The following is a 24879-nucleotide window of genomic DNA, read 5'->3' as shown; positions in this document are numbered from 1 at the left end:
TTAATAGTTAAATTAAATTAAATTAGAGAATGTGATCAGAGCATTGGTTGAAAGCCTATTTTCTCCAGAAGGAAGATGATCAGGTTTATTTGTGGAAGACATGGTTTAGGGATCGATGCAAGCACTTGATACCATAATAGAAAGAGAAATCAGGTTCAAGGAGAGAATTGAGAGTTTCAGAAATTGTAAATCACCTCACCTATGATTGTTCCTCTATTCATCCTATTCCCATAAGTCATTGTGGGTTAGTTTATTTTAATTTTACTCTACAATTCGTGGCAAATAAATAGTTAAAACTAATAAAAAGAATCAAAATTGCTCCTCAACCAATAAACCAAGAAGTTCGAATTAATGCCCATAGTCCACAAGGGTACAGCCAACAACATAAGATAAGTAAAACAATAGTGCATCGATGATCTCCACCTTCTTGAGTTCCAATTCTCATCATCTGAAAATTCAAGCCAGTGCAAATTTAATGAGAATGCAAGACAAAAGAAAAAGGAATTAGAAGGAAAGTACAAGAAGACAATTATGGGATCCCTGACAGATTTGGCCATCAAGTTGATTTCATGAGCTCCTCCTCCATCGAGCCACCATGGATCTTGAAAAAGTGTTGGGGAGAATGAGTATTGGTGAAGGGGCGTGTGAGAAGCGTGTTTCGGAAGGGAAGAAGTTGTCATGTGGAGAGACCCTAGCCATTCATTTGTATGTTGTCCTCCGCAGATTTCTGAGCTCCACTGCTTAATCGTCATTGACGAACATGCTCTCTGCTCTTCTGCTCTCTGTTGAGTTTCCTACACGCACTACTCGGTGTGTTCTTCTCTCCCAACTACAAAATTTTACCAGGAGCTGTTTGCCGAGGAACAATCACAGGTGAGGAGCTGAGACATATTAGTGCACAGGTGGTAATGACAGCATGGCATTCTGTTTGACACGTCAATATTTAACAGAGGTTTGTTGACTGTAGGGACTAAAATAGTTTACTCTTAAAAAATAAGGCTAACAAAGCATAAAAAGTAGATGGGGGAGGACTAAAAACCAAAAACTCATAAATATCAGAACTAAAAACATATTTAAGCCATTAGTTTTCTTATGTTATTAGTAATGAGAATCCAGTGTTAGGACTTAGGATGAATAAGAATTAATGCTTATCTTTTTCGTAAAAACAGTATCACAATTCAAAGTCTTTATACTTTCTCTTCACTTCCTCCTTATCTAAAACCCTATAACTTCAACAACCACACATTGCATAATGAAAGGAATGTGAAAATTGGAAATTTTGTGCAGAAGTGCACAAATAGTAGATAAGTGTATGATCTGCACTTCTAAGAATCCTTGTAGATTATTTGTTATACAATTTACCTTGTACAGTACATGCTTACTAGTGAGATACTGTAATCTACATTATTTGAACAAAAACACTAAACTTTGGAGACATAAATGGGATAAATAATTTGCATTTAAGCAACAAAGGCAAAATATTAGAAAAACTGATGTATACTTATGTATGAGGGCATACCTCCGGAAGCAGAAAGATCTCTCAACTGCCAAATCCACATTAAGGACCAAGACATCTTTTACCTATTCCAATGTACATATCGTGTGTTATTACTAGGGGACAAATATAGATTGTCTTATATTCATCACAACTTCAAATACAACTGCAATGAAAATAGCAAAACGGATAAAAGAAAAAAAGATAAGACTTACAATATAATAGATGGTAAAAAGAGCAAGCAGCAGAGGGATCTTTGAATGGCTCACTCTGTTTTTAGCCCTTATGGCAAGAACAACTTATAATGAAAATTCAAATATCAAATCAACAACGTTTCCAGTTTCCACAATGTTTCACATATAGAGAAGGGAGGCTTTTTTTGGGAGGTGGGGGGGGGGATTATCCCATCAAAGATGTCAACAACAACTTTTGAAGAAGGCAATTCAAATTAATGCAAGTGAGTAACTCAAAGACATTGTAGACCGTTGATTGGAATTTAATAATGACCATTGAGAAACTCTTAATCAACTTCCGATGATGGAGACAGGAGATAACAATTCTCAAAGGTGATAACTTTTGGAAAAGTAGGGACTAATTAGTAAGTGTTTATCCACTCACCACCTCTACATATAGAGGATACACAAAGAGAGAACAAGTCAAAGAGGGGGTTATGTGAAAGAAGGTACCATCCAAGCTGAAAGGAGTAGTAGTGTGAAGAGAGAATGTATCCCAAGCAGAAGAGAAGTGAGTTGGAGTGATGAGGGAGAGTTTCTTGTGAGTGAATGTTATCATTCCGTATAACTTTTGAGTGGGAGACTCTAGTTTGTCCGGAAAACTTGTAATCTTTAATGAAAATAGTTGAGTTCAGGCATTTCCGTGGATGAAGGCAAGAGGTGGCAAACCATGTCAAGCACTGAATCTTCCATTGCTTTCTTTTGTGATAGACATAAACCACCTATCGGTAAGGTGTATAGGAGAAGAAATAAGAGGATTTTGGAGGGATAACCCCCCCCCCCCTCCTCCCAACCCCAGAAAGTTAGGAAGTTAGTTATAAATGATTGAGATTATTGGAGTATAGTGTTAGTATACTCTCAGTTAGTGTAGATTGTAGAGTCTTATCATACACTTGTCTGTACAAGATTACTTAGAATCCTTAGTCTGTTATGTTCAGTTATTGTTAGTTGTCAGAAGTTAATTATTCTGTCAGAGTTTACTAACTCTCTATTAGTGATTGTACTGATCTGATTCATTCAGTGAACAACTGAGAGTCTTCACTCCCTCTCTCTCAGACTCACACAACTTTTCTCAAATTCTCTCTCATCGTAATATGGTATCAAGAGCCTTCTCCTAATCGGAATTGATCTCACTCTTCTCATCAGAAAATCATGAATTCTAGCGATCCACAACCTTCAACTGAGCAACCTCAGTTCATTGCGAAACAGAAGAAGTTGAACATGACGCCTCCTCCTTCTCGATCGCAGCCAGAGCATGTAACTCCTCTTGCTGCCTGCAGCTATGTCTTCATCTCCCTTTTCTCTGCTGGCGAATGCACCGGTTACGTTTAGCCATGCGATTTCCAAGAAACTTGATGATCTGGAATTCCTTGCTCCGTAAGCAGCAAGTATAACCAGCAATTACTGGACATAGGTTACAGGTAAGTTCTTTTTCATGTCAAAAAGGCTTAAACATGCCCTTGTGAGTCACATCTCCCAGTTCCAAGCACCTACTACAAATCAAAGATGTTCTCTTCCAGCGCATTATTGCTTCCTCTCCCTGAGGATAGCAATCCATACCACACCCACATCAGATGTTCTCACTTGTAAGTACCTACTACAAATGAAAGATGTTCCCTGCACCTCTCCACAGCTAAAATCACAAATGTTCTCATTTCTTATAAAGGTTCCTTTCTTCCTCTTAGTAAGGATAGCAACTCAGAGCCACACCCACAAGTGATAAAATCTTAAACATTAATAAGTTATAAGATAATGATATGCCTCATGATGAAAATCCTAAACATTAATCTTCATCATTAACAAATCTATTGCACACCATTTTTTTTTTCTTTTTTTTGTAACATAACGGGGTCGGGAAAACAAGCTAAGCACCTGGCTCAAACGGCCAAGAGGACAGATCCTCTCCTACATCAATCCTAAGCAACCAATGGCATCCATCAAAAGGGGAGGGGAAAACATGCACCCCAAAAAGCAAAAGCAGAGGCGCCCTAGCTAGCCAATCTGCAACTAAATTAAAGTCCCTTGAAATGTGGGAGAGTTCAATGCCTCCATGAAGAGAAAGGCCATGCCTAATATTTCCAATAATGTCCACATAGGGATGGTCTTGCTCGAAAACAGATGAAACCAACTAAATGGTCTCCGATGAGTCGCTTTCAGTGATCACAAGTGGGAAATCATGGTCCATAATAAATTGGATCCCCAGACCAGATTGCACACAACTCTGCAAGCAGAGGATTAGTGGTGCCCAAGTTATTGCAGAAACCCATAACCCAATCTCCTTTGTCGTCCCAAATAACTCCCCGCAATCAGCAGATATAAAAAAAGATTTTAAGGTGCATATTCATCAAGTAGTCAACTCTAAGCAACACATAATAATATAAAATGGACACTTGAGAAGGGGGTAAAACTCCTTAGAATCATACCAATTCAATTATGCAACTTCACATCATAAACCAAGTTTTGCTGCAATGCAATGCAATGCTTCAGCAACACATCCAAACTATTGTATCCCCTGACAAGCCAGAGAGAAAACAAAATCAATACAAGTATGGAATAACAGCTTTCCTTTTCTTTGGATAATCCTCCCCAAATTTCTCCAAATACCATTGCCGATTCGCGCGTGCCCTGGGCCCCAAGTTCGCGAAAGTGTAGATGAAGAAGCCCAGTCCAGCCCATGACCAAGTCATCCAAGCCCATCCAAGCCACTCCACAATCTCCCCAAAGTAATTTGGACAAGTCACAAGCTCAAACAACCCTCCCTTAGGCACCACATACCCTTTCCCTTCACCCTTGAGCCTCAACAACTCCCTATCAGACCAAACATTGATCCCCATTCCACACAAAAACACCAAAACCCCACAAAAAAACCGCCACCAGAAAAACCACCCATCATGATCATAGTCCTTATAGTGAGATACCCATCTGGCCTGAATGTAAGAATTCAACAAGTTGAAGGCGAAAGCCATCAGCGCGACGCTTAAGGGGAACCCAGATGCGGTTTTTCCCGGAGGGGCGCGGAGGAGGCGAAGTGGGTAGAGGCAGGTGCGGTTGAAGTAGTGGAGGAGGAAAGGGGTGATGAGAAGGATGGATTTGGGGTTGGAGGAGCGTTGGCCGTGAGGGAAGAGGAAAAGGGTGAGCCAGAGTGTGGGGGATTCCATGAGAAACCATGCGAGTGGTGGAGGAAGGTTGGGACCCCAACCTGGGCGGTGGTGTTTGCCGTAAGGGGCTTGGAGGAAGCGGAGGGAGATGAAGGTTGGTGGAGCCATGAGGTAGAGAGTGAGGAGAGCGTAGTGGAAGAGAGACTCGTCGGAAACCATGGTGGAGGGAATGCTGCTGGTCTTGGACTTGGAGGAGTGTGTGAAATTGTGATGATGATGATGATGATGATGATGACTAAGAAGTAAGAAACAAGATCTCAATATAAAAGGTGGTAAGAAGACCAAAACGACATTTTAATTTATTGTTCCTATCGACTTTAAATTATTTTTTACAATAAACAAACTCTAATTACATCAACAATGTGTTGGTTTAGTGGTAGTCAAAGTCAATCTCCATAAAATTGAAGTTACAAAATTGAATCCTGAGAGAGTTATTTGATGAGAAGGATCGTATCCCGAACATGTTAAAAACTTGTCAAAGAAAAAGAAATGATAATTATAAGATGAGTTTGAATACATGTTAATTGTTGTTCAATGGTTAATAAAAGCGGTGCATGTTTGAAAAGCTATTCAAAAAATTGTATTTAAAGCAAAATTATCGTAGATAGAAGTAATTTTTCTTAATTTTAACTTTTGTTTATCATATTTTTACTTCACCGTGATTTTTGAACAAGTTTCAAATTATTACAAATATTTGCATATGTTGAAGAATAAAACGGTTATATGTGTATGAGAAGCCTAGTGTTTAATTGGGGATTTGAGGTTATGAGAGGAAGCTAGTTAATCAGGTTTTTTCAAATCATTAATTTTCATCTTTAACATGCTGAAGCTGCAATATATATCTAGGCCCCGTTTGGATAAACAGCTTAATTAAGCGCTTATGGTCATAAGCGCTTATGACATAAGCGCTTATTCATAAGCTATTTTTAAAAATTTATTGAAATAAATTAAAAATAAGCTGTGTATAAGCATAAGCTGTTTTTCATAAGCTATCCTGAGTAACTTATGAAAATAAGCTGAAAATAGCTTATGGCAGACCATAAGCTGTTTGCATAAGCTCTCCCAAACACTGGCATAAGAGCTTATGCTGTCAGATAAGCTCAAATAAGCTCTTCCAAACTGGGCCCTAATCACTATGTATTTGGGTGGTGGTGACAGTGATGAGTGGATAATAATGGAGTTACATGTTATTAAGAACATTATGATACAAAATATACATTTATGACAGTTGAGTGTATGACGTTTTCCTTGATTTTGTGATTGTGCTTCTACTATTGTGGTTTAGTTTCTAAAATTTGTGATTATTGATTTTAATTTCATGCTTTTATCTACATTTGAATGCTAATGGAACAGAATGCAGGAATGTTGATTTTAATTCATTGACTATAATTTCTTTTGTGACACAAAAATGGAGCAATCAAATTAGCACTTGGCTCCAACACCTTTACTAACTCAAATAAATACTCCATCGATCGACTGCTACATATGCATCAAAAGTGAGGTTTCTGATCCAACTGCAGGTTGTAATTATTGTGGTAAGAGGTATTTATGTGATTCTGAGCTTCATGGTACATTAAACATGGGGTCTCACTTGAAACCTTGTTCTAAGTATCCAACTATGCATATGAAATCAGTCACGATCCTAGCCAAACAGTAATAACATTCCCCAGCGTGGAGAGTTGGCAACATCAGCTATAGATGAACTCCTTTCAGGGTAGTTGAGGGTGAAAGTTTAGAATATCTCATTAACATATTATTTCATGAACAAGTTTTCTGTTATAATCTGCTTTTTTGAAATATTTAACATTTTTGCTATCAAATGGTCATAGTTATTGATATTATATTTTTATTTTTATTATTAATTTATTATAATATTAACAAAAAATAAATAAATATACTCCTGTCAAAAAAAAAAAAAAAAATATACGCTTGGCCGTGCATGGCAGGGCATGATCCTAGTTTATACAGTATTAATTAATAACTTAAACATAACAACACACGTGTGCTCACTTGACTTCACATGTTTTGCATTTTGGTAGTTTGTTTTCGTCCACGCCCAGCTTGGTCTCTGTCTCTATCAGGAGCAACAAACAACTCTTCCTTCTCTCTCTCTCTCTCTCTCTCTCTCTCTCTAATCCAACCAACATCAACATACAAAACCAACACTTCTCAGTTCTCTCTCTAGGGTTTGCAGCTTCGACACACCAACACTCACTCAGCTTCTCATTGTGATCGCGCGAACCACTGGTTGCTAATTCTCGGTGAGGTAGGGTCTTGTTACTCTTCCACCCTCTTTTCATTCTTCAAATTTTCCTATTTTTCAAAGTGAATTGCTCATTCCTTGGTAGAGAAAGACAAACAGAGTGTTTTTCTTGGTGAATTGGGGTTGGAGGGAAAATTATAATTTCACTTGGGTCTAAATAATTGTTCTATCGTGATGTTTCAACATTAAACTAGTTGATTTTGTCTCTTTTTTATTTATTTTTTAATGAATTTTTGCTGATGCATGCTGGCTAAATAATGGGATTACTATTTGGATGGTTCAGGTAGAAGGATTATATAGGTAGTAGTTGGAGGTTATTTGAATTATATTGTGGCGGCGGGCGAATGTTTCTTGCCGCTGCTAAATGATACTTGCTGTGGACTTGAATGCCTTGCCTGTGCCGGAGGAAGATGAAGATTCTATTGAGGGCCATGTTCAAGAGCCAATAGAAACTGCATTAGATATAGTACAAGTACCCTTTCCTCTATGCTTATGTATTTTTCTTTCATTTGACAATGACGCCTTGGACTACCTAGGTGGTAGTTTATCATTTATTAGTATGGTTCAAGTGAAGTTACTTACAAGTAGAATTTTCATTGGATTTGTTTCAGTATTTCATTTTCATTTGATGGGTCATTTACTGTCTAGCCTGACTGGATTTGGTTATATTAAGTGTTATATATTTTTCTGCAAAGCTGTATGCAAGTTTTAATGCTCGCTATACAAAATGTGAATTTGGATGCTACCATCCCCTGGCTGGGAATGAAAATTATATGATTGTTAAGATAGCTGTTGGGAATTGGGTTGCAGTAGCTAAATCATACATCCTGCCATGATAAATGGATGGTGGAAATTGCTTCAAAAAAATTTAACTGTCTTGTCCTATCATCTGAAAGAAAAATTCTGAGAAATAAAAAATTAATTGAGTCAAATGATACATTGTGTCTAAATCCTTAATGACTTAATGGTGGATGGCGGAAAGCCAAAACTAGGCCATATTAGACAAACACTGATGGCTGTTGGCGGAGTATCATCCATTGCGGCTTGCTGGAATTCCGCCATGGCGGATATTTGACAACACTGATCTAAATCAAGACACAGCTCCTGACTTCATGATTCACTGCCCACAACGCCAAGATTGGAACTCTCATACCAGTTGATAGATCTGGTTCAGGAATCACAATAAATGTTGTGTTTTATTGAAGAAAAAGATAGAACTCTACTGGATACAACATATCCTAGGACATTTGAGAGGTCCTGAACTATCCTAAGCATTTTATTAACTTAAAACTTATAAAAAAGACCCCCTCTCCTACTCACTCCCTCTCCTCTCCCTATTAGTAGGGAAATGTCTTGTTAACCCACTAACTAACTCATATTCAGTTGACTAACTAGTTAGCTGACTAATTTTATTAACTGACTATTCCGATCAAAGTCCTTGACAGGATTTCCATTTGGCTTTCTGGTCATGCCTTTGACACGATTTCAGCTGATTTTTTGGGCCCCACAAGTAATCAAATGTGTTATTCTATTAAATATCTCTTCAATAACACAATTTTATTAACTGTCTATTCCAATCAAAGTCCTTGACAGGATTTCCATTTGGCTTTCCGGTCATGCCTTTGACACAATTTCAGCTGATTTTTTGGGCCCCACGAGTAATCAAATGTGTTATTCTATTAAATATCTCTTCATTAACACAATTTCTAAAAGCCTGCTCTGTTCTAGGAATGTGAAGAAAGTAAGAGACGATTGAAGAGAGAACGTTCAGATTACAGACCTGTGCAAGCATCACAGTCACCTGGACATGATCAGCCATTCCATTCAAAGATCCATAAATCCTATGATAGAAGTAAGCTTCCCCCAGGTAAGGATTTCTTTCCCTGCTCAACTTGCTTCCCAGCCAGTGGTAATTGGTGATGTTATTTCATTATATCTTTCCTCAACTATTTATTATTTTCAAACAATGCCATTCGCTGCAGAATTTATATGTGACAGAAGCAATTTGGTTAATCTTTTCTAAAATTTGTTATTAGGTAAATAGATTTGGCTTATTTTAAAGTTACAAGCAGCTTGAGTTTTATTTGGGGCTGAGTGAAGGTTGAGTTATCCAAGCAAATACATGACATTGGAGGTTTTCTATTTTTGAAATGCTGATCAATAGCTATTATCCCAATTTTTCCTTAAGTCATTTGATATATTTATTACAATATATTTTATATGACAGATTAAGATTTTTGTTAATTTTAGTCAAAATAATTTGGTATTTCATTTTATTATATACATGCAGGTTGGTTGGATTGCCCTCCATTTGGCCTGGAAATTTTTTGCATGATACCTTCTAAGGTTCCTCTTGGTGAATCATTCAATGAATATATTGTTCCTGGTAAAAGATACTCATTTAAACAAGTGATACATCAACAGAGAGTTTTAGGGAGAAAAGTAAGTAAATATTATTCAAAAAACAAAACTCTTTTATTAGATTTTAGTCTATATTGTATGCTTTTTTATTAGATTTTAGTCTCTATCCTACCCTTGGGTTGCTTCATTTTTTACTGCCTTCTTACAGTCTATTGTGTTGGCTTGCAGCTTGGTCTGGTGATTGATTTGACGAATACTTCTAGATACTATCCAGTATCAGATCTAAAGAAAGAGGGTATCAAACATGTTAAGGTTTGTTGTTGGCAACTATTTCTTGCCAACCAAAGATCTTTTTTTCCCTTTTTATGTCACTAAAACTATGGCCCCTCTTTCTTATCCTTACATTTGAAGATCATTGTTCTGGTTTAGATTCAATGCAAGGGCCGCGGTTCTGTACCTGATAATTTATCTGTTAATCATTTTGTCTATGAGGTTTGTTTCTTTCTTAATAATATAGTTTGGTGTTCCTGAGTTTTTAGAAGAATATGACATCTATTTCTCTTTTTATGGTAGGCTTGCATGTTGTTATTTACATGAAGAAATTGAGATTACTGATACTTTAAAAAAAAAAAAATTGATCTAATGATTTCATATTTGCTTAAACTAATTTTTTTAATCATTTTTCTAGAGTATTTCGTATAAGCTAAATGAAAGCTGAAGTTGATTCTCTAGTAATTATTGGATGTTTTCAATTGTTATACCATCTGGATTTCTTTTTTCTTTAAATTTTGTTTTGTTTAATATTTAGTTTTATATCAATATTATATAGTTTTTTATTCTTTAACACGGTTTTGTAAGTTTATGCACAAATGTGATATGATTTTTGTTTCATTTGTGTTTTGAAAATAACAAAAAGAAAACAATCAATGAATGGTTTGTTGACTTTGTTCTCTTTGGAGACAAAAGAAAGTGCTTTTTATTGTCTTATTGCTCCAACATCATTTTGATCACAAGTTTTTAACGATGTGATTATTTTACACTCCAGGTTACCCAATTTCTGTCGCGTCAAAAACTGTCAAAAAAGTTTATACTTGTTCATTGTACACATGGTCACAATCGAACAGGATACATGATCATTCATTATCTAATGCGCACAATGTCAATATCGGTTACTCAGGTCAGCTTTGGGGGTTACCATATTTTATATCTTTGTTAAAGATGTTACTTGACTTTAGTATTTATACTTTTTCTTGCCTTCTCTGCAGGCAATAAAAATATTTTCTGATGCACGCCCTCCTGGAATCTATAAACCAGAGTATATTGATTCCTTATACACATTTTATCATGAAAAAAGGCCTGAAATGATAGTTTGTCCTCCTACCCCGGAGTGGAAGAGAACTCTTGAACGTGTTGATCTCAATGGTGAAGCAGTTCCAGATGATGATAATGATGATGATGATGATTATGATGGAATGGCGGCCTCTCCTTTGCATGTATGCATAATATCGAAAGTGAATTCTGATATTTTTGCATTTTTTTATATCTCAGACTATATGTTACCTTATTACATTCTTGGACTTGGTTGTTAATGATTTGTACTTCAGATGCTTTTGTCCAATGTTGATTAAATCTTGATCTCCTTCCTATTTCTCCAGGAGAACCATGAGGCCGACACAATAATGACAAATGATGATGTTTTGGGAGATGAGATACCTACTGATCAGCAAGATGCATTTCGACAGTTTTGCTTTAAAACGCTTAAATTGGGTGTTGGGGTAAGCCTTCTAAATGGGTGTCTCAGTGAGTTTATTACTTGGATTTCTTTTGTGTTGTCAACTCAGTTATGCACCTGCTTAATGCACCTCTTATGCTTGTTATATAGCCATTTTACTAATTCTTTTAGTGCAGGCTAGAGGACAAATGCATTTTCCTGGGTCGCACCCTGTTTCTCTAAACAGGTAAGTTTATTTAAGTCAATATGTTATATTAATTAAGCAATAAACTTGGGGTTTCTAGTTTGTTGGCTACTTTACTTTGATATACCCTTCTTTTTGCCATAAGTAGTCGCATGTTGGTGCTGGTGATTATTCTTTTGCACATTTAACGATTGAAAATGAGTCATGTGTGTGACTTATCACTGAGGGTGCTGTGTGAAATTAAATCTACCCCTAAATTTACCCAGAGTTGAGTTTTTTAAATCTACCCCTAAATTTGTTAGTAGAGAAGGAAAGGGGGATAAGAATCCTCCTAAACCAAAGAACAAAACAAAGAACTAAGAAAAATGAATACTTTTTTTGAAATTCTTTATCTTTATATGACCTCTTTTGTACTCCCTTCGTTTCATTTTAACTGTTCAGACAGAGAAAAAAAAGGGAATTATTAAGAAATGCAATTAATGTTTTTATCTTTCACGAACATATGATTTAATTTCCTACTTTACCCTTTAATATGCATTTTTATCTCATTTATTCTTCTCATAAGGGAATTATTTGGAAAAACATCAATTAATGCTCCCTCATAATTCTAAGTTGATAGATATACATAAAAAAGAAATTCTCTCTAAGTGGACAGTTAAAATGAAACAAAGGGAGTAACTTTTTCCCGTTCAGAGCTACAAGCCTAAAATTACAACCATTGTTCCTTTACAGAGAATCAAGAAACTATTAACTTTTCTCCATACTATAAAATTTAAATATCTCTTCCAAAGATTGTCATTTATTTTTACACTTCCATAGTTTTGTGTGTTAGTTAGTAACTATATTACTTGATTGTAGTAGTTATTTTCAAGACATTGTTCATTATTGACCTGACCTTTTTATCTGTATATGTTACATGTTAAATTCAATTCCTTGGTATGCAGGGATAATTTACAGCTGTTACGACAGCGTTATTATTATGCTACGTGGAAAGCCGATGGAACAAGATATATGATGCTCATAACTATGGATGGATGTTACTTGATTGATAGAAACTTTAATTTTCGAAGGGTCCAAATGAGGTTTCCTTGCAGGGTTAAAAATGATGTACGTGTGATAAACTGCTAATTTATTGTAGAAGTTTCTGTTAGTGTTTGTTGGAGCTGTTTTAACTTAAGTGCACAAACTGAGATCTTCACATCTTTGGGTTCCAAGGGCTTGCCAGAGAAAACTCACCACTTCACATTACTTGATGGGGAGATGATTATTGATACAGTACCAGATTCAAGAAAGCAGGAAAGGAGATACCTCATTTATGATCTGATGGCAGTCAACCGTGCATCAGTAATAGAGGTTTGATTTATTTATCTGTAATTTCAGAATATAAAGCTGGATGTTCTCATTTTGGTTTTGACTGTATGGTTTCATACTTTAGGGATGGGAAGTCTTTTGGGCTTGCCTCTAGCAGTAACCAATTTGCATTGTGGGAAAATGTTTTCTTCATTTCAAATTCTTGCGGTAACCAACTACGCAAATGCAGCCGTACTTTTTTCTGAACAGCATACCATAATTTTTTTTGTCACAATGGAGTTGTTGCTTCTTTTCATTTTAATTTATTTTCTAGACAACAATATAGCAGTTTTTTCTCTTAAAATTTGGGCTAGGCCTAACTTAATCCCCAAAGCAGGATTAAAACAGGAAATATTAGTGGAATGCCAACTAACAAAGAGAAAATCGTCTTCATAATCCATTGACTTAAGCATACTAGTCAATAGCGCGCTAGCGGCGTAGCAGCTCCCTGGCACTATTGAGATGAAATAGCGGCGCACCTGGCACCTCACAATAGCTGCCGTAGCGGCTGTAGCGGGGCCGGCTGCTACGGGATTGACTACTATGGACTTAAGCAAGTATATTGGCTATGATGAATATTATGACAGGGATATTTTTTTTCTTGGATGTCTAGTTCCTTTTATTCCTCATGTCAACAACACCTTCAAGTACCCATAATTTTTAAACTGAAGTATCGGTCAATAGAAACATATATGTATTTGAAGCAAAGTAGGTTGCTAGAGATGTAATATAGCCATTCTTGGGCCTTCAACTAAGCGCTTAAACTTGTAGGAGAGTTGATCCTTGATATGATATTAGAGTCTCTTTGGCCAACAGATCAAAAAGTTGAGGTAGGAAGACCTGTGCCCGCTCCATACTTCTAGCCCAATGGATTCTTGCATGAGGATGCATTGCAGTTGTAATAAAGTCATTTGTAAATCTTCACGCATCGGTTTAAGTTTTTAGGAGTTTTGATCCTTGACATAGCTGAGTAAAAAAGGAATGAAAACTGATGCTGTTGATAAGTGAAGATGACCTCTTTACGTGTTGAACCTCAAGACTTATAGTTTAGAAATAGATCCCATGGTGAATATTTCAGTCGCATTTTCTTTAAAGATGAAGTACCCTAAAATTGATTTAACATTTTTTATCATCAAGTTGATCATGACTTAAGTGTCTGAACAGTTTTTCATTTAATGTTTTCTTTGTTATTTTTATTGATAGGAAGTGTGACTAGCAATGAATGATTAATAGTTCAAACTTGTGCAGCGACCTTTCTACGAACGGTGGAAGATGCTAGAGAAGGAAGTAATTGACCCCAGGAATCAGGAACGGTTCCAGAGCAAAAATGCATATTACAGATATGACATGGAGCCCTTCAGGGTATGCGTCTCTAACCTTAAATTGTGCCTAGTAAATTATATGATTTTCCCTTGGTAGTGTGTCCATTGATATATCTTAATTTTTTAGGTGAGGAGGAAAGATTTTTGGCTGCTCTCTACTGTCACAAAACTTCTAAAAGAATTCATTCCGAAACTCTCACATGATGCGGATGGTCTTGTATTTCAGGTGGGCTTAGATCACTTTCGTTGTATGAAATGAGGATGAGATTATCTCTTCTGACTTGTTTAATAACTTGCTTCTGGCTAATGCCCAGCTGTCAAGTAATGGTTTGTGGCCTTTTAAGATATTTGTTTTTCCCATTGGTTCTCTCTCACATCAGGGTCTACATACTTCTGCAACTTATTCAGCATGAGAATGGATATCCTTGTGGCTTCTATAGTGATCTTAATATGATGTCTGGTAAAAGAGACATTATACCTAGCCTAGCCCATAGAGGATCAATGTTACCTAGACTAGCTCATAGTCCAGGTACATTGGTCCTTTCATTTTATTTGCTCCTTACCACACACCATGTTTCCTTTTCTTTTCCTTCTGTTATTGATGTGAATGGAGGTTGTTCTGACCATATTTTTATAAGCAGGGTTGGGACGATCCTTATATACCACGCACTCATGAAGGCCTCTTAAAGTGGAAGTATGCTGATCTGAATTCAGTTGATTTTCTTTTTGAGGTGGTATCATTGACCTATTACATATGTTGTTGGATAATACTCTTTCTTCTTTCACTCCACTTGTCTTTTGGTCACTTCAACTTTATTGCTGATGCACCCATCTAATTTCTAGCTGCTTGTGTTCACAGATTGTCGATGGTCGTCAACTACTTTTTCTCTATGAACGAGGAAAAAGGAAACTCATGGAAGGGTGTGGGGTTGCATTCGAAGGTCAGGAAGATTTTTGTTGTATTAATTGTCCTACTCATTCAGTTTTGGTGTTTATAATTTCTACAAAATATCTTAGAATATCATCAGTATATCTGAGAATAATTTAGAATATCTTAAAGGATATTTTGAATATATTGTGTAGTCAATTAGTTATTCCCTATATTTATTGTGTTTCCTTATTTAATTAGGGTTAGTAGTCTTATGACTCTTGTCACATCCGTGGGCTCGGGAAACAGTGATATTACTATTGAATAGTGCCTAAACTATTAGTATAAAAAGGACCAATGGTTCAGCATTTTGCATTTGAATTCATTATTTTATTCTCTTCCCCCTCCCCCTTTCCAACCTAAAATTAATTTCAACAACAATGGTAGGATTTCATGCTTCATGGTATTTTTGGAAGAAAATAAGAACATTGCTTCATTGTAGAATAGGAAATTCCAGTCATGATCATGGCTTTATTGGTTTCTCATTATGATACTATATTCATGTATGTCAATGCAGTATCGATATTGGAATTTTCTAGCATCCACCTGAAAAGTGTGTGTATCCGCAGCAGTGTCTCAGTTTTTGGGACAATGCTTAGTAATACTATTCCGTGTATGGTGTGATGCTTATGTTTTGAAGTCTGCAGCTTGTCTGAATTTTTTTTTTGTTGCATTCATTGCAAATGCTTAACAGAAATTTAAATTTTGCAGAAGGTTCAGACCCCTTGCTGTATTCTGAAAAGATCATAGAGTGTTCTTGGGATTCTGACAAACAGAAATGGATATTCAAACGAGTCAGAACAGATAAGTCAACTCCAAATGACTTTAATACATACAAGAAGGTCCTCTTTCTGTTTGCCAACTCCTCTGATTTTTAATTTCCTCGTCTTTCAATCTGTGCATATTATTCAAGTCATTGGCGTAATTTATTACAGGTGATGCAAAGTATAAAAGACAATATCACAGAGGATATCCTGTTGAATGAAATAAACGAGATAATTCGCCTTCCCATGTATGCTGACAGGATAAAAATTGACAGCAAAGCCACTAATATGAAGCGAAGGTAAATCAGAGGCTATGATATTTTCACTGGTGAGAGGATTGGATGATGTTGAAAGTGTATAACATCAGGTGAAAACAGGATCAAATGTATCCACCGATGTCTGCCTGTGGCCTTCTATGGTTATTTATTCAGATGTAGAGTTAGGTTTAGAATCTCAATGTATATTATCTTATTAGTTTTCATTTTTAAGTAGTGATTATAAGCTGTTCAAAGGGTAGTTAGTATCTTAAAGTCAAGTTCCATTGACTTTCCCTTATGTGAATATTAGATTTGGAAATACTAACGAGCATTAATGTAGAAGTTATTCTTCATTTTACCTTAGCTCTTCAAAACTGTCAAAGTAAATGGCAGTCTGTATGTATAAACCCTCTGTTTGTAAAGTGTTCCCATGTGGGATACAAAAGTTTTTCTCAAAGCATCATAAAGTAGTTTCCTAAAATAAACGCGTTAAGAGGAAGCTCGGATTCACTTTGTTTATATGTTGCTTTATATAACAAATTCATGTCGACCTGATTCATTTAAATTCACGTCGTAGTTTTTAATCATAGATTGAATGGATGTTTTTAATCATAGATGGAAAAGTAAAATAAGATTTGACGATTTTCATTATTTATTATAAATGTTATTTAGTTACAAATTTAAGCGTTGATGGGTATTATGCACGTTTTATATCATACTATCGATTTATAAACGCCAAAGTTTTGTTCTTAAGATTGGTAAGCCAAAAAGAAAACACCATCATCCCCATAGATGACTTTGAATGAATGCATCTGCAGATCACAATATTTTCTGAACCGGTGTCGGTCTGAAATGCTTCGATTTTCAAAATCACAAATTGACAAACCTGCACAAATACTATCCATGTAAGAACAAAACCAGATTAAAAAGTTCAAACATGCTGAATTAGAGTCTTCGAAAACTCAAATCTAGCTAAAAAATGATTTTTCCTATTGTGGCTGAAACTGAAGATCAGAGCAAAAAACTCCTGAACGAAACAAATGAAATTTTTGCTACCAAACGATCATGTTATCTGAGTATTCTAAGCAAAATGATGAAGGAATTAAGAAATGAAATGCACTCAAAACATTGGTATCTTAAAATGCCATCATTTAGAATGAATATTGTAGTATTCTAACTAGTATTCTAACATTATCACAAAAAATAGATCTCAACAACGGTAGAAGCGAACAACTGATTGCACTTAACTAATTTGAAGGAATCATTGAATGAACCCAAAAGTGAAGGACATCAGACCTACTTGAAAGGGATATCCCATAAAAGAAAAACCAAGAGGGCATAAAACTATCATTACCAAACAAATATTTAGAGAAATGCTAGCAACAGACTTTTTTGGACACTCTTTAACATGCTCTTTATGATTAGTCTATTTCTTAAAATGACAACAAATTTGCCTTGTAAGTTAAACACCTTTTAAAAAGTGCGCTGACTTAAAAATTGGACCAAATTGAAGAGTGTATTCAAAAGATCGTGTTGCTAACATTTTCCAATATTTAAAGCCAACAAATCTACTTTATAGATGACCAAATGACAACTCAGTAGCTCTATTAGTTGTTTTATCTAATTAGATGTAGTAGTTTCAATACTAAGTATATATACACACATTGCTTGTCTTCTGCCAGACAGTTCAAAATGAGGGTTCTTTACGCCTTTCGAGGCTATTATGAAACTATATCAAAAAGAAAATACTTCAAGTTTCTTTGGTGACAGAAGAGCATACTTCAGCATCAAGGAAAGGCACTCAGAGACATTCAAATAGATCCAAACCTACATAGAAGGAGATTTAAAGCTCAAAAATAGTACCTGACTGACTCTTTAGGGTCAACCGTTCAAATAAGGTTTAAGATTAGAAAAAGCACAGAAAGGAAACTTCATAGGATAATACCACTTGTAGTGTAACCAAAATCCTCCCACATCTTTCTAGTGCAATCTTTTCAATGTTATGATGGTTAATTATTAGCCCACATAGCAAATTCTTTATTTAACAATGTTACACTGTTGGGCAATAGATGTTCCATAAACAGAAATATGAAAAGCTGTAAATACTCATTAATACCAGTGTAGTCAATATCGGATAGCGGTCGACCTTGAAAATGCTATTGCGGTATAGCACATAGCGCGATGGACGCTATGCTGAATTTTTTGTATAGTTCATATAATATGGCTATATGCATATAAATGACAAAAAATAAAATCTCAAAATTCATGGCACTCATAATTAACATTAAAAAGTCATACGTGTTTTAAACAAAAATACTAGTACCAAGAAATGTTAAAGTAACCAAGAGGTTTATGTCTCTATTTCTTAACTGAATTGCCTAAAAACATGAAAATTCTATATCACTTCCTCAGTTCCTCCTCAAAGTACACCATTTTCAGGATTATTCAAAGCAAAAACCCTGAAATACCTCCCCAAAAAGCTCTAACATGAATTTTTTGTGGGTTGTTTTTGGGTTGGTATCAATTCAAGCAAATAGCGACCAAATAGTGCTGATGTGGCTGCTATTTCCTCCGCTTTAGCAGCCACAACAGCCGCTGCACTGAACTTCACCGCTACGCAACAATTAGGAGCGGCCAAGGGCCGCTCCGCACCGCTATAGCCCTATTGACAACCCTGATTAATATGCTTCTGTTCTATGTTTTTGCAGTGCATTGTCCACTTAGGAAATAGCAGGTACTACAGAAATTTCAGTACACTGGCCTTTGGTTTTCAGGGATTGCAGGTATTATCAACACAATTTCAACATCTATGTATCTGAACATATAATAGCACAAGTCAACCCAATTTGGCAAATTCCACTACAATTCCATGAATGATATTTTTAGCACAGTCACTAATAAATCCAGCAAATAGCAGTATCACACTGACACACACATTGGTTCATTCAGTTATCAATATATTCCAGTAAAATCATCCATAGCCTATAAAAAGTTAATTGAAACACAAAGTTACTTACAACATGGATCAAGCTAACATGGAAATCAGAATACTTGCAACACAGGTCGTTTCCCAAGCCTCTTGATCTCTCTATCCATTTGTCCGGTGAGCATTAAACCAAACATCTTGTAATCACAAATGAGTGACCAAAAGGGGTGCCCAAAAGTGGCAGGAACATTCCCTTCAACAAAGAAATGACTATACCAGGCACAACCATACCCAGATAAAGGCACAAAGAACAAGAGCCACCAGCTGAACAAAACTGAACAGAGCAATGAGAAAATACTCAAGATCGTGCCCACAAAGTGCCAATTTCTTGTGGATGGTTTTGAATGCTGGCTGACATAAAAAACCCAGAAATCTTCCAAGCTCCGAAAGTTCATGACTTAGTAGAAATAATCAAAATCTGATTTAGTTTTTCAAAACCCAATTGGGGGAAAAGGCTCAAAATCTTAGAATTTGAAGGGATTGAGATAAAAAAGAAGAAGAGAAATGAAGAGGGTATTCCTGAAACTGTGAATTTGGAAGCAAAAATTATTGTTGTGAAAGGGTAAGGACTAAGGATACAGAGGACCATGTAAGGAAGATGACAGACAGAGATGTGATGTGTTGATGATTTTGAAGGATGTGTTCTTGTCTCGATTGGATGTCGTATTCATCTGCTCAAGTATTCTCTGATTTCTCTCCCTCATCTTTTTAGTTTATTATTTCACCATTTACTAAATATTTTCTACTAGTATTTTTTACCCGTGCGATGCACGGGATATTAATTTTCGGTGTTTTTTTGTTTAATATGTTTTTATTTAAATATATTTTATTGATTCAAAGATTATAAAAAATTAGACTATGAGTTCTTATGTTTTCTTTTTATTCAATTTTTGTTTTTTTTTTTTTTTTGTGTTGTTACTTTGACCCTTGCGTTTATAAAGGTAAGAAAAATAAAAAAAATAAAAGTTTAAAAAAATCGCAAAGATAAAGGTAAGAAAATTGGCCAAAAAAAGTATGGAGCAAAGGGATATTTATACTTGTAGTTTAAGCTTTGAAGAAGATAGAAGGTTTAAAAAAAAGGAAGAATATTGAAGGTCTCTTCACAGGTTTTTATAACCCCCTTGAATGAATGAATTGATTTTACAATTAAGTTTAGTAAATGCTTTTGGGAATGCAAAAAGACAATGAGATTGCTATGAAACAGACGACTGTGATTGAATCTGGGAGAATAATTTGCATTTTTACCAAAATAACCATAGTCAAATTTTCAATGTTGTTTTAAATTGAAGATTAATATTATTTTTGTCTTTATTGATTAGTGTATCTCAGCTAGTTGAAATAACATTGTTGCTCTAAGAATAGGTGAGTTTTGTTTTTGCAACTGACATTATTTGATTGATAATAAAATTGAGGACGTAATATTTCACATTTTTGTAAAAATATAAGAGAGAAACACAATCAACCATTACCTGTGACTCAGTGTGCAGAATCGCAAATGCAAAGGGAGGGACAGAGTGAGACATGACAGAATATGAACCTATGGAGTTAGCCATGACAAAATATTAGCTCTTGCTCTGGTGTCTATGCACATACTATTGTATCTATATATAGAGCTCAGGAGTGTGGATTCTAACTTCAAAGAAAGGAACCAAAAGGCAAGTATAAATTAAATTTTAAATAGACTAATAAATACTAATTTATCACATAATGTATTGGACTTGAAACGTGAGTTAAGTGGTTGATTGAAATTAGAATTTTTTGTCAATCTATTTTTCCTAGGAAGCTGGATCATTCTTATTTTCCTTTTAGTTTTTTCATAGCTGTGTACTGGGTGGTTAATTGACATCAATTTCATTTTTTAATAAGCTTAATGCTGTTTAATATTCAACTACAACCTTCATTAAAATTCCCTTGGGATTCCATCACTTTGTAACTCTCCTAACAATATTTCTTTAAAAAATTAATCTAGTAATTTATGCACCTTTATTGTTCAATTGTAAGCCTCACTAAAATCTCATTGAGATTCCATGACCTTGCTAACTTCCCTATGTTCTAATTCAATGAAATCATTTGCTCAATAATTTATATCAGTTACAATTTTTTGTAATATTTTTTTAACAGTGAAAGTATATATACATTTAGCACCAGATATAAGGCACAAACAATAAGCATCCAACAATATATATTAAAGAAGTCAGCAAGCACAGATATAACATATGCTTTTGCCTGCATAAGCTGTGATTGCCTTCTTCTAACCGAGATGGGCTTCTTCTTATCCTCAGCAGCAACTGCAATTTAACAAACTTACATGCTATTACAAATTTTCAACACTAAACATTCAAACTATGAATAGAATGTTTGATCTGTGTGTCCATCAATGATGTTATAATGTTCAGTTTGTGAATTAGTATTAAAAAATTATTCAATAGCTAAATTGAGCTGCAAACTTATTTTGGGTAGAAATATAGTGACTAACCAAGAACATGAACAGCCACAATTGTGTCATTTGGATTGGCTAGAACTCTTATTGCCCATGAGAGAAGCTCCTTGCTATCTATCATCTTGATCTAAGGAGAGTCCTATTAGAATTTTAGCAGGGGAATGAATTACCATTGTGTCAAAATGCAAACTTGGCCAACAGAGAAATTGAAATATTTGCTCTGCTGATTGTTGTCACCAATGCACTCTCAACTTAAGATTAAGTAGTACAAAAAAGAGCATGATTAAATTCAGTTACGGTCCAATTTTATTATACTTATTTGGCAAGCATAAGGATAGGTATTACATATATGTAAGAGGCAATAACTTATTACGTATAAAATAAGCCCTAATAAAAAATAGTATGTGATAATGTAACATATGACATTCACAAATGTCGAATCATCTTTATAGCATAACAACACAAAGTCAATAACATGTCTCTATTATATCATAAACATGGATCACTTTTTTATGATAAATAAACATGGATCACTTTAAAATTAATGTTAGCTTGATTTCACATTCTCCTGCCACAAAGAGTACTGTTTGAGACCCTTCATCATCTCAGCTTGTAATTTCAATCTGAGAAATTTGGCAACAACAGGACTGTGGCAGGAAGATGAAGATGGGCTTGAGGATGGAGCTTCACTAAACACATGCAGTTGCACATTCTCTGGGATCTTGACTTGGTACTGTATTTGATGTTCCCATGTGTGAGCTTCATGATCCTCTTGTGTGTGCTCCACCATTGACTTCTTCTTGGCACAACCTGCATTGTGCTCGGTTCTTGTTGGTAACATATTGGACTCATTTGGTTCCCAGTGCCTGGGAGGCCACTAAGTGTGAAAGCAATGAACACAAAAGCATGAGATTTGTATCCTGAATTTTTTTGCAGTAAGCCAACAAATAAATAGGTAGTGAGTAACTGGATAGACAAAAGAATCTAGAAAGAGTCATGAAAAGAAACTTTTCAGAAACTATATACTCATTGGCATGCATTGCAAAAAGGCTTAACTATTCCCCAATGTCATAATCATCCTTGAACTCCAAATGAAAAAAAAAACTTTTTTGTTAAATTAAATACCATGAGCATATCTGCAATTCCATACTAAACTCTCATTTGACATATAGGCCCAGGGGTAAATTCGCAGGAGAGGAAAGAGGAAGAAGCCATGAACTGCAAAGCCAAGCCAAAAACTAAACTTTTAAAGGGTGGACAATAAATTTTTTTTTGGAAGGCTAAATAATGAGTATATATAATAAGGTAGTACTTAAGGGGGCACTACAACCCAATAATTAAGTACAAAGCAGAAGAAAAGAAAGATGAAGGCTGTAACTGTACAGCAAAAGTGAAAGGACGGATAAAGGAAAAACATCAAACAGAACAGAGCACACATCAGAACACAAAGACCACCACTGGGGAAAAAAACTAACACTGGCAGCAAGGAACAACAATAAATTAGCCAGCCCTGCCACATGCCTACTTAATACACAGCCAGCCAATGAAACAACAAACTAAAAGCTCCTTCTCAACCATGATCCCAGGCAGCAACCAACAGAGGGAAAATGCAATTTCAGGCTACTGAATAATCTCCTCGCAGCATCTATCCCGAAGCACATGCCAAGGTTCAAGGTCCAGTCAATCATAAGATCCATAACAACCAAAAGAAGTTGATTACAACACTAAACATTCAAACTATGAATAGATGGTTTGATCTGTGTTCATCAATGATGTTATAATGTTCAGTTTGTGAATTAGTATTAAAAAATTATTCAATAGCTAAATTGAGCCGCAAACTTATCTTGGGTAGAAAAATAGTGACTAACCAAGAACGTGCACAGCCACAATGGTGCCATTTGGATTGGCTAGAACTATCATTGCCCATGAGAGAAGCTCCTTGCTATCATCTTGATGTTAAAGAAGTCAGCAACCATAGATATAACATATGCTTTTGCCTGCCTAAGCTGTGATTGCCTTCTTCTAACCGAGATGCGCTTCTTCTTATCCTCAGCAACTGCAATTTAACAAACTTACATGCTATTACAAATTTACAACACTAAACATTCAAACTATGAATAGATGGTTTGATCTGTGTGTCCATCAATGATGTTATAATGTTCAGTTAGTGAATTAGTATCAAAAAATTATTCAATAGCTAAATTGAGCTTTAAACTTATTTTGGGTAGAAAAATAGTGACTCACCAAGAACGTGCACAACCACAATGGTGTCATTTGGATTGGCTAGAACTCTTATTGCCCATGAGAGAAGCTCCTTGCTATCATCTTGATCTAAGGAGAGTCCTATTAGAATTTTAGCACAGGCCAAGGTTCAAGGTCCAGTCAACCCTAAGATCCATAACAACCAAAAGAAGTTTTCCAAAACAGGCTCAGTACAATGAAAACTATAGAAAATCAAGTGCAAAGAAAAAACGGAGACTTCAAAAACATGAAATTGAAAAAAGAAAACCTATACTTGTCAATAGGTGAAATCAGGAATAACAATGTCAATCCGCTGTCGGAAGAGCCGCAGTTCAAAAAATCTATTTTAGATTATTCATCATATATTAGCTCTCTTCCTCTAACACTACTGTAAACCCTATTCCACACTTTCCAACTCTATTTTCTTAGTGAGACCTCATATTCATAATGCTGACATAAACAGCTTCTCAAACAAATCAAAAACATGAAACATAAAAAATCAAATTAGCACAATAAAAACAACATAGAGAGAAAGAAAAGAGTTAAAGCGCCAGACCTGGACGATGATGACGGAAATGACATGCTCTGGTTCAGATTAATCTGAAATAATAAAGATGGATAATCGAATATAAGTTAAAACGTTGAAAGATCAAGGATTCAGATGACAGAGAACAAAACATGCAATGGTAGTGGGTGAAAGCTGAAATTACCAAAACGAAAACCCTAAACCTGGAAAGGGAACCTTGCAAGGAAGACTGTCCAGACCAAATCCTGATGATCGAAAGAGCGGCAGAAACCCTAAACCCAAGATCATTCCACCAATTTCTGCAATAAGCAAAGAACCCCTAAAAAAACAACAATCAGATACTCACAAAGCTCAGAAAGACGAAAGAAAAGAAAAGAACCAAAGCCCAGAAGATTGAAATCTGCCTTCAATCTCATCTGCTTCGCCTCGTTCGTGCTCTGCCTCGCCTCGTCCGTGCTCTGTTCCGGTTCTGCTCACACACGATCGAAGGAAAACGGAAGAAAGATATGAAAGGGAGAACGTGCTAGCGATTTAAAAGCGCTGGTAGAATGAAAACGGGTGAAAAGGGAAACCAAAACATCAGCGAATTTTAGCAGGAGATCAAGATTGCTGCAGGATTTACACGGCCAAGATTTGATC

General features: G+C 35.6%; 3 protein-coding genes and 1 long non-coding RNA gene across 11 annotated transcripts; 1 reads left to right on the top strand and 3 right to left on the bottom strand.

Annotated features, from left to right (window-relative positions):
• Positions 1 to 202: 202 nt before the first annotated feature.
• Positions 203 to 5153, bottom strand: LOC130729207 (steroid 5-alpha-reductase DET2). 2 transcript variants are annotated; one of them, XM_057580868.1, is made up of 3 exons: positions 4152 to 5153; positions 1520 to 1581; positions 203 to 924 (listed from the first exon to the last, which is right to left on the bottom strand). In XM_057580868.1, exon 1 carries the CDS (start codon positions 5043 to 5045, stop codon positions 4266 to 4268), a length of 780 nt encoding a protein of 259 aa, XP_057436851.1. In that variant the 5' UTR covers positions 5046 to 5153; the 3' UTR covers positions 203 to 924; positions 1520 to 1581; positions 4152 to 4265. The 2 variants fall into 2 exon arrangements, with proteins under 2 accessions (XP_057436851.1, XP_057436852.1); XM_057580869.1 differs by having other exon boundaries at positions 204 to 849.
• A 1757-nt stretch (positions 5154 to 6910) lies between these two features.
• Positions 6911 to 16405, top strand: LOC130729206 (uncharacterized). Of its 6 annotated transcripts, none has more exons than XM_057580864.1 (18): positions 6915 to 7152; positions 7433 to 7615; positions 8878 to 9016; positions 9440 to 9591; positions 9739 to 9822; positions 9940 to 10002; positions 10556 to 10687; positions 10776 to 11003; positions 11166 to 11285; positions 11419 to 11468; positions 12371 to 12533; positions 12642 to 12779; positions 14025 to 14138; positions 14226 to 14324; positions 14740 to 14829; positions 14958 to 15039; positions 15738 to 15868; positions 15962 to 16405. In XM_057580864.1, the coding sequence occupies exons 2-18, from the start codon at positions 7514 to 7516 to the stop codon at positions 16091 to 16093; spliced, it is 2019 nt and encodes a 672-aa protein (XP_057436847.1). In that variant the 5' UTR covers positions 6915 to 7152; positions 7433 to 7513; the 3' UTR covers positions 16094 to 16405. The 6 variants fall into 6 exon arrangements, 5 of the variants coding, with proteins under 5 accessions (XP_057436850.1, XP_057436847.1, XP_057436849.1 ...); XM_057580866.1 differs by lacking the exon at positions 7433 to 7615 and adding an exon at positions 9186 to 9283 and having other exon boundaries at positions 6916 to 7152; XM_057580863.1 differs by having other exon boundaries at positions 6916 to 7152; positions 7433 to 7621.
• A 266-nt stretch (positions 16406 to 16671) lies between these two features.
• On the bottom strand, positions 16672 to 19709 carry LOC130729208 (uncharacterized). Of its 2 annotated transcripts, none has more exons than XM_057580870.1 (2): positions 19065 to 19708; positions 16672 to 16933 (listed from the first exon to the last, which is right to left on the bottom strand). In XM_057580870.1, exon 1 carries the CDS (start codon positions 19426 to 19428, stop codon positions 19090 to 19092), a length of 339 nt encoding a protein of 112 aa, XP_057436853.1. In that variant the 5' UTR covers positions 19429 to 19708; the 3' UTR covers positions 16672 to 16933; positions 19065 to 19089. The 2 variants fall into 2 exon arrangements, with proteins under 2 accessions (XP_057436853.1, XP_057436854.1); XM_057580871.1 differs by lacking the exon at positions 16672 to 16933 and adding an exon at positions 17579 to 17874 and having other exon boundaries at positions 19065 to 19709.
• Positions 19710 to 23229: 3520 nt separating this feature from the next.
• On the bottom strand, positions 23230 to 24428 carry LOC130732430 (uncharacterized). Its single transcript, XR_009017033.1, has 3 exons — positions 24271 to 24428; positions 23718 to 23861; positions 23230 to 23529 (listed from the first exon to the last, which is right to left on the bottom strand). It is a non-coding gene; the product is annotated as an uncharacterized LOC130732430 (long non-coding RNA).
• Positions 24429 to 24879: the final 451 nt, after the last annotated feature.

Source organism: Lotus japonicus, chromosome 1 (genome assembly GCF_012489685.1).
Source record: "Lotus japonicus ecotype B-129 chromosome 1, LjGifu_v1.2".
Lineage (NCBI taxonomy): Eukaryota > Viridiplantae > Streptophyta > Magnoliopsida > Fabales > Fabaceae > Lotus > Lotus japonicus.
The sequence above is the reverse complement of the archived record's forward strand: the minus strand, read 5'-3'. Positions and strand labels throughout refer to the sequence as shown.